Here is a 9,710-nt window from a genome sequence, read left to right as displayed (position 1 = left end):
TCTGTTCCACCTTTTTTCTTCTGTTAAAATTAAGTCTTAACACGGTTGTCTTAGTTTGGGTTCTTCTGGAAGCAGACTCTAAATTTGAGTATTTCAGTGTGTGTGTGTGTGTGTGTGTGTGTGTGTGTGTCGGGCTGGAGGGGGAGTTACAGGAAGCCTGGGCAAGGGGATTGGAAACGCAGGATGTAGGGGGGAGGAAGTGGGTCTAGGTGTCAAAGAGAGGGGACCGCTCTTTGTGGGGAACCTGGCTCAGCCCCACTGGGGAACTGGGGGAACCTCCTCAGAACTGCCCCACCCATGGGGAGAGGACCTGGGGCATTCGACCTTCAACTTCCATCAAGACTGAGGGCTCCCCTGGTGTTACCTTCCTGGCATTTCTTCTCTTCCCTGTGCATGGGGTGACCCTCTCCTGCAGCCAGAGGCCCCCTCTGGCCGAGGAGATTTCGGTGATTTTGAGGGAAGTTCGGGACTCCCCGAGGACAGTGATTGTCCACAGGATATAGCTGGACACCAACAGCAGCTGCTGAGTTTCTTAAATTGAAGAAACCTGTATCATGGATCCACCCCTGCTGAATTATGCCAAGTGAAAGACGCCAATCTCAGAAAGCTACATATTGTGCAATTCCATTTACACGGTTTTCTGGAAAGGTCAAAACTCTGAGGACAGAAAACAGATCCTTGGTTGCCAAGGGCTGGGGAGGGGTGAGGGGTGATTAAAGGGAACTCTCTGGGGGTGGATGAAGATGTGGTGGTCCAGGACAGCACATTTGTCAGCATTCATAGGACTACACACCTGAGAAGGACAAGTTAAACCATATGTAAATTGTATCTCGAAAACCTGTCTGTGATGCTCTTAAAAATGTTTGCATACTAGACATCCGGTCCCATCACTTCATGGCAAATAGATGGGGAAATAGTGGAAACAGTGGATGACTTTATTTTGGGGGGGCTCCGAAATCACTGCAGATGGTGACTGCAGCCATGAAATTAAAAGACACTTACTCCTTGGAAGGAAAGTTATGACCAACCTAGACAGCATATTAAAAAGCAGAGACATTACTTTGCCAACAAAGGTCCATCTAGTCAAGGCTACGGTTTTTCCAGTAGTCATGGATGGATGTGAGAGTTGGACTATAAAGAAAGCTAAGTGCCGAAGAATTGATGCTTTTGAACTGTGGTGTTGGAGAAGACTCTTGAGAGTCCCTTGGACTGCAAGGAGATCCAACCAGTCCATCCTAAAGGAGATCAGTCCTGGGTGTTCATTGAAAGGACTGATGTTGAAGCTGAAACTCCAATACTTTGGCCACCTCATGCGAAGACCTGACTCATTTGAAAAGACCCTGGTGCTGAGAAACATTGAGGGCAGGAGGTGAAGGGGACGACAGAGGATGAGATGGCTGGATGGCATCACTGACTCAATGGACATGGGTTTGGGTGGACTCCGGGAGTTCCGGGAGGCCTGGCTTGCTGCAGTTCATGGGGTCGCAGAGAATCAGACACGACTGAGTGACTGAACTGAACTATTTGCTATTTCAAGAAAAGTTTAATTCTCCCTTGAGGATGTAGGGACTTGGTTCTAAAAACAAATCAAGGCAGAAGTGAGGTTGTGTGAGAGTTGAGGTCATGAAAGACGGTGGCCTCCTGCCCTCTTATTCCTTCCTGGGTCACCTGCTCTGGGCGACCCTAGAAGCCAGGTCATCAAAGCCTGAGAGAGGCCCCACCTCAGAGAGCAGCCGAGGTCTCAGGCCACCAGCTACATGAGAAACCATGTGGGTTCTCCAGCCCAGGCCAACCTGCTCCCTGGCCCACAGTCTATAATCTCACAGGGGCCCTGAGATAGACCCACCCAGCCATGCAACTCTCAGTTCCCAACCCTCAGAAACTGAGTGAGATAAAATGATTGTTCCTGTTAAGCGGCTGCATTTTGGGTTCCTTTGTTCTGCAGCAGTTGATAACTACTACACTGACTTAAAATTGAATTCCCATTTTAAAATAAAATTATCCATTCCTGGAGATGAGCGTATGCTAAGAGACAGCTGGCATGATATCGGCATAAGGCGAATGTTTCTGGGTGGAATCCGGAGGTCACCGTGCTTGTGTTTGTCCTCTTTTATTCTCTTGAGCTGCTTTTTATAACAAACCTGTGTCAATAAAGTGGAAAAGAGAAATAACGACTTGGAGCCCGGGGTCGATGCAGTGGCATTGTTTTCCGGAAGGCGGCTCAGGGCCAGGCTGGGTCTACAGGAAGCAGGAGCACCATTCCTTCAGACAGTTGGAACACTCCCGGGCCTCAAACTCGGTGGCTCCGCAGCAACAGATGAGCCACTTCTGAAACTCGGCTTCCCTCTTGTGCATCAGGAGGAACTGTCCCAACAGGACGTAAGCCTGTGGGGAGGACACAGGAAAGTACTCAGCTATGGGGGCAGTGCGAGGACACCGGAGAAAACCAAGGAGTGGACACAGGTCAGATCCAAGGGGCAGTGGCCGTCCCTGAAATCCTGACCTAGGCCATGGGGACTCGATCCTGACCAGAGGCTGGCCCTGGGTGAGAGGTGCCTGCATGCGTGCTCAGTCGTGTTCGACTCTGTGCGACCCTCTGGACTGTAGCCCGCCAGGCTCCTCTGTCCAAGGGACTCTCCAGGCAAGAACACTGGAGTGGGTTGCCATTTCCTCCTCCAGAGGATCTTTCGGACCCAGGGATAGACCCACGTCTCTTCTGTCTCCTGCATTGGCAGGCGGGTTCTTTACCACTAGAGCCACCTGGGAAGCCCCAGTGAGACCAATGGAGAAATGCAAACTCCTTTTCGTCCATGGGAGGAACATACAAGGAATGGAGCACGCTGAGCCTTGCCCCTCTTCCCACCCTGAGGAGTCTCTGTGGATGGATGAAAAATGCACTAGACAAAGTTCTAGGGTGTTCTCTGTTTTTCTGAGTCCTGGTCCCACAGCTTCTCATTCCTCTCACTCTGTTTCATCACTGTTCCTACTGAGGGGAGAGGACCACATGGAGAAAGAGACATCTGAGATCCACAGACTGGCCGAGCCACTGAACAGGGAAGGCCGGAGATTTAAGGCCACATCCAGTGCCCAGCTTTCCGGCCTGGAGTGAATGGGAACCAGTGTCGAGGCCGTAAGTCCTGGGCCCTCTCCAGGAAAACCTGCTGGTGTCTGGGTATTTCACTTACATAAAACCAAGCAAACTTCATTTGGACTATTAAAGGGATGAATTTTTTAAAAGACATTAAATAAAAGCTGAATTCCAGTCGTAAACTATACCCAAGCATTGGAGTTTGGTTTTTTGTTGTTTTTTTTTTAGCCTAGATCCAGTTTCTCACAAGAAACAAAGGCCAGCATTTCATGGTCATTTTATCTGGTACTTTAATCATCTTTTGTAAAAAGTAGTGTTATTGCTTAGAATCACCTCATTTTATTTTATCAGTATCCTCATCTTTTCAAGGGTGATTTTACTGAGTTTTTTTTTTTAATTCAACTTTTTAAAAAAATGAACATTTACTGAATATTGATTGAGCCCGTTGCTTCAATGAGTGTGGGCGGTGCAAGACTGGGAAACACAGAGCTTTGCCCCAGGAAAGAGAACTCGATGATAATAGTAAGAGGCCCTTTTGAACTTCATCAGCAGGCTCCTGACATGGTTTCCTGCATCTCATCCATCCTCTGAATGGACTCACTTAGAACCCAGAAGGTTAGGACTCCTGTCCTCGGCCCCATTCCAGCACAACGCGACTGTCTGCCGCCTGGCCTGGCGCCTCTGCCATCTGCTGGCATCCATTGCTGCTCTGGTCCTCAGAGTCTCCAGGTCCCTCCGTGTTCGGCAGCCAGGATGCCAGGGAGTGTGTGGCTCTCAGGACCAGAGGCGAACTTTCCAGAAAGCCTGCAGGCAGGAGGGCCTTTGGAGCTGGGGAAGTCAGCGTGCTTCTCTCTGCTCCCAAAGGAAGCTGGAGTCGTGGGCCCTCATCATGGCCCTAATAGAAACCAAGCCTTCTTGGTTTCTCTCCGGGCTCCAGAGGGTGAATTCCTACCCAGGGAGCTGCCCTCTGCCTCCTTGGGAGCACAGGAAACTGACTGCAGGGAAAGGGATGCGGGCACCCTGATTTCCCACCATCTCTCCCACGCCAGCCTTTGCCCACATGGCGGGATGGTGGCTCCAGGGAAGATGTCCCCTCAATGCCTCATCCCAACCGTGAGCAGGTCTGGACCAGGCTCTAGCTTGCATGCCCATTCCTTGCTCAACAGCAGTGATATTTGAGTCTGGGGTCCCTGCAGGTGACCCTCGTTGGCACACAGGTCCTGTACTCCGAGGCCCCACTTGCTTTCCTGTTGTGCTGGCGCCATCTTGAAATTCCTAATGAACTTGCAGCAGGGCCCTCCCATCCTCACCCTGCACTGGGCCCGGCAAATTAGCAGCTGGTCCTGGTCAACGTTCATTCAATGTTTCAGTCTCCACAAGAACACCCAGACTTCTCAAGTACAGACATGCAGTCTCAGCCTCTGTCTGCCTGACTCCCCTGCCAGCTCCCAGCTCCTCAGCGCCTGTGGTGAATGCATTTCACAGCACCAGGCACTGTGTGTAACCAAAAACTTTTTCTCTAACTAAATGCTACATTTATGCTGTTGCTGTTAAGTCACTGTCACGTCCGACTCTTTGCGGCTACATGGACTGCAGCACGCCAGGCTCCCCTGTCCTTCACCATCTCCCAGAGTTAGCACAAATTCATGTCCATTGAGTCAGTGATGTTATCTAACCATTTCATCTTCTGTCTCCCCCTTCTCCTCCTGCCTTCAATCCTTCCCACCCTCAGGGTCTTTTCCAATAATTCGACTCTTTGCATCAAGTGGCCAAAGTATTGGAGCTTCTGTTTCAGCATCAGTCTTTCCAATGAATATTCAGGGTTGATTTCCTTTAGGACTGACTGGTTGGATCTCCTTGCAGTCCAAGGAACTTAAGAGTCTTCTCCAGCACCAGTTTGAAAGCATAAATTCTTCGGTGCTCAGCCTCCTTTATGGCCCAACTCTCACACAGGACATGGCTGAGGAAGCTGCCACGAGCAGAGGTAGAAATTGAGAGGGTTTCTGTTCACAGCCAAGGAACCTTGGGGATCCCCAGCTTGGGGAAGGGGCTGCCATGCCCAGGCCTCCTGTGGGCAGGACACAGAAACCCAGGAGCTCAGAGGATTGTGGGGCAGAAGAATGACTCTGTGGGACATCACCATGGTAGATACTAGCCTTCCCCAATGGCTTAGATGGTAAAGAATCCACCGGCAATGCTGGTGACCTGGGTTCGACTCCTGGGTCCAGAAGATCCCCTGGAGAAGGGACTGGCAACACTCTTCAGTATTCCTGTCTGGAGAATGCCATGGACAGAGGAGCCTGGCAGACTACAGTCCCTAGGCTCACAAAGAGTCGGACTGACTGAGCAACTCTTTCATTTCATGGTAGATACAGGTCATCACACGTGTGTCCAAACCCATAGAATGCATGACACAGAGCGAGCCCTGCTGTGAACTGTGCGCCTGGGAGGGTTCATGTCCATCTAGGTTCTCCTGTAACAAAGCTACCACTCTGAAGGGGATGCTGATGATGGGGGAGGCTGGATGGGCACAGGGGTATTTGGAACCACTCTGAACTTTCTGCTCTATTTCGCTGTGAACCTAAAACTGCTCTAAAAAGATAAAGCCTGTGGAAAGCACTGCAGGAGTCTGACTTTCTGCTGCTGCATCTGAGCTGGCTGCCCACAGCCCCCTCCCCTCTACAGACCTGTGGCCCCACCCACAGACCTGGCCTCCCCGCCCCCGAAGCACCTGCTCATCTTGTAGATGCTACATTGGGGTCACCTCCTGGATCCTCTTAGAGGCTCAGCCAGGCTCAAGGAGGTGATACAGGGTCTCACCACCAAATCCCAGCATAAGTACCCTCCCTGTTGGGATAACTTCCTGGCAGCAATCTTCTTGTGTGATTTTTTATGAAATAACACATGGCCGTTCTGTCCTCACTCAGGACCTTGATCAAGGCACTCAGTCTCCAGGGCCTCTGTCTCCTCCTGTAAAGTGAAGATAGCAACCTCTCATCTCATTCATGGCTGGCTGAGGGGCTCAAAACTAAGGCAGAAGGTGAAACCCCTGGCGTTAGTGCCTGGAATCAGTGGCCCTTGCAGTGAGTAGATGTGGAGAGCCGGTCACAGCAAGCCAGGACACAGAGGAGCAGGTCTCCAGAGACCTAGCCAGTTCCGTCTCCCCTGTAGCCCTAACTCTGTGTATCAAGCTCTCAGATACCTGGAAAATTCCCATTATTCATTCATTCCTTTGTCTTTAATATGCCTGTCATCCTATCTATCTCAGTTGAAACAAGTTGGAAAAGGCAAAACGATAGGGACAGACAACAAATCTGTAGTTGCCAGGGACTGAGGGTGAGAAATGTGAAAGGTAAGGGGAAATATTTTAACGCGGTGGGATTGCTGCAGATCTTGATTTTGGTCATAGCTACACAACTGTGAGCATTTGTCAAAAATTGCAGAACTGGGTACTAAAAAGGGTGAAATTTACCACATGTAAATTTAAATATTTTTTGAACCGAGTATGGCTGAACAAGAACAAAACCTCACAATTATGGAGACATTAAGCCAATGGTGGTAGAAGCCAGAATAGCAGTTATTTGTGGGAGTGGGGAGGTGGCGTTGACCTGGAAGACACGGGGGGCAACTGTCTGGAATTGTGGAGGAGCCTGATCACTGGATGAGGGTGGTGGGGCTGTGCAGGTGTGTTATTGTGAAAACTCACTCAGCTGAACCATCACATCAGTGTGGATGTGATACCCCACAATAGAAAAGTCAAAGGGATAATAATTTCTTCTAAAAAATAACTTATAATTTCAAATGTCTCCCCTAGTCAGACTTGCCTGCTTTTATTCCTGCTCCCAAATGCCCTTCCCACCTTTATCAGGAAGGAAAGAAGCAAATTCACCTCTCTCCACCTTCCTGACAATCCCATCTAAAAGACATTAAATTGTGGCAGACTGGGGTGGCATTCAGAGTGTTTAACGAATGGCTCAGGGCCGCGTGTCAATTAGAAAACTACAGAACCAGCCGTCCCACTGTCCCTGGACACAGCCATGCACTGGGCCGGTGCAAACCAGACTGTTAGTCACACACACAGTGGTGCCAGTGTCCCTGGGTGTCTCTGCAGCCTCTTCCTGCCCTGGCCGTGGACCGACTTTCAGAGCTAAAGGGAATGATCAGTTGCGGCCCTGCTGGTGGGGCCTCTGTTGACCGAGAGCCTGTGGATTCCCGCCTGCCCACTTTCTTTGGGAAGAGCTCCCTGTCCTTCCTAAGGCTCACACAGCCTTGTAACAGCATCAGAGAAACAATTATTCATACATAGACCTTTCTGATTCCATCGGCCACCCTCGAGGCCGTACCTGGACAGCTAGTGACATCTTACAACAACTCATTTCCTCTTACTCGGGTGTAGATGCCAGGCTGCTATTACTCCACCTGCCAAGGCCTAATAGGAGGCGAGGGACCCGCTTCCCCAATCCGAATTTCTTCAAGGTGGGTGGGGAGATCACCCAGGTCACCCATCCTGACATCTTGGCCCCAGACTCTGTGGCCGGCTCGCCTCTGTCGACCCCTGGGTGTGTGAATGCCACGTGAACCTTGCACAGCCCAGCTGCTCCGAGTCACAGTGATTCAGTTTGCACATTTTCTGTGGACCCTGGTGGCTGCCTAAGCACACAGGTCAGTGACGCTGAAGCCTGTGGCACCTGGCCAAGTGGCAGCTCTGCTCTCTGATGGCCGCTGGCAGGGACGCGTGGCAGCCGCTGCCACCTGGCAGGTTGGGGGAGATGGGTTGGGAGGAGAAGGTGGAGAAACTGGAAAAGAGGGATTACCTTGTTGAAACCTTTGGTGACCAAGTTGATTGCCAGCTCATGGCTGATCCCGTCCACCCAGGCAACATCCTTTTCTCCGATGGGTTCAGACAGGAAAGCTCTCAGCCTGGGAGACATGTGGTCCATGTCCTCCTGTAACAGCAGTGGAGGCAGGGGCATTAGGAGGCTGGGGAACACCCTCAGACTTCCGAGGGCGGGGGGCTGGGGCCAGTGATGGTGGGTGTCCTCCCACCATCCAGCATTTACTGGAAATTTTTAGATGCCAGGAGCAATGCCCTGTTCACAAGCCTTTCCATACCCATCCCCACCTGCGTGGACTAAGAGAGGGGTAGCAGTGGCCTCAGATGAGTCCAGTAACTCCCCATGAAAAGGGTGGGCTGGATGCTAAGCAGGGGTCCACAACCTGTTTGGCACCAGGGACCTGTTTCATGGAAGACAATTTTTTCACAGACTGGGGGAGGAAAGGGGATGTTTTCGGGATGATTCAAGGGCATTACATTTATTGTGTACTTTATTTCTATTATTATTACATCTGTTCCACCTCAGATTATTGGGCATTAGATCCCGGCGGTCGGGGACCCCTGATGCTAAGAACTCTGCTGGGTTCCTTTCCAACCTTCCCACCCTAAATGCTTGAAGAAACAGCTTGCTTCTCTGAGCTAATTAATCTATGTTCTCCAACATTTTTTTCATATTTTTATTTTAGCCTTTACCACACTCTATAATAGCTGGTTGTTTGGTTGCAAGGAACAGAAAACTCTAACTGGCTCAAATATTAAAAGAGACATTATATAAGGCAGAAGCCCAAGAGTGAGATTGGGTCTGGTACAATCAGGATTGTGGATCCATTTCTCTGAGTTTTTCAATTTGGTTTCAGTTGGAGTTGGTTCCCCTCATGGTGGTGAAATGGCTTCTCCAGCACTCAGATTTTCACCATCCCCACCAACATCTCTGCTCCAAAAGAAGAATTTTCAAAAGAGAGGGGACGTGTTTCTTAGGAGTTCCGAGCAAGCTTCATCCAGCTGAACTCCCCGTCCTAGATCTGGGGGTGGAGTCAGCTTTCCCTAAGCTGTATGAGCTGTGAGTTCAAGTATAGCTACCTGCACAAAATCAGGATTATTACGGATAGAGGGGCAGGTGGTGTGAAGGCTGTAGCCTTAATGTCCCATATGATCCATCCCTTTGATAAACTAATGTTGGTACCCTCACTTTCCCTTACATAAGCATCAGAAATACCCACACTTGGGTATTTAAATAGACTTACCCCCTCCCCCAAAGGGTGAAACTCCTGATTCATTCAGTTACTGCATTCAGATTCGAGTTCATATTTTCTGGGAGGTGCATCAGACTCCCCATCATGTCTGGAAGTATCTACTCACAGGATGGTAACCTATGAACTAAGTTCTGAAGTTCACAGTCATCAACATAGTCAGCAGTGTTGGGGAAAACCAAGCTATCTGCACCAAAGATTTCTGGGGAGAATTCTCCCTTTGGAGAAGGAGAAGACGGGAGACATACTCCATTGCCACTGGTCAATAGCATCTCTGATACTGGAGGTTGCTTGCCCTGACAGTAAAGGCAGCTCCTCCATCAGACAAGAGGGCAGCCCCCAGGTTTGGATGTTGGTGGATTTCCCGCGTCCACTGCCTGGTTAACGTCCTAATGGGCTTGGGGTCGATGCTGCCCAAGGAGAGCCACTGCGGTAGCACTCTGCTTCTGTGGGCACGAGCTCAGAGACTGGCCCGAGGGACAGGCCATCTGAGGTCACGAGTTGGCCACTTCCTTTGGCATCTCAGCTCCCTTCATTA

The 9,710-nt window shown here is 50.3% G+C and overlaps 1 protein-coding gene across 1 annotated transcript; it reads right to left on the bottom strand.

Moving 5' to 3' along the window:
- Nucleotides 1-2,238: 2,238 nt before the first annotated feature.
- On the bottom strand, nucleotides 2,239-8,028 carry BANF2 (BANF family member 2). The gene is made up of 2 exons (XM_005904565.2): nucleotides 7,903-8,028; nucleotides 2,239-2,385 (listed from the first exon to the last, which is right to left on the bottom strand). The coding sequence occupies exons 1-2, from the start codon at nucleotides 8,026-8,028 to the stop codon at nucleotides 2,239-2,241; spliced, it is 273 nt and encodes a 90-aa protein (XP_005904627.1).
- Nucleotides 8,029-9,710: the final 1,682 nt, after the last annotated feature.

Source organism: Bos mutus, chromosome 13, assembly GCF_027580195.1.
Source record: "Bos mutus isolate GX-2022 chromosome 13, NWIPB_WYAK_1.1, whole genome shotgun sequence".
NCBI classification, from domain to species: Eukaryota; Metazoa; Chordata; class Mammalia; order Artiodactyla; family Bovidae; genus Bos; species Bos mutus.
The sequence above is the reverse complement of the archived record's forward strand: the minus strand, read 5'-3'. Positions and strand labels throughout refer to the sequence as shown.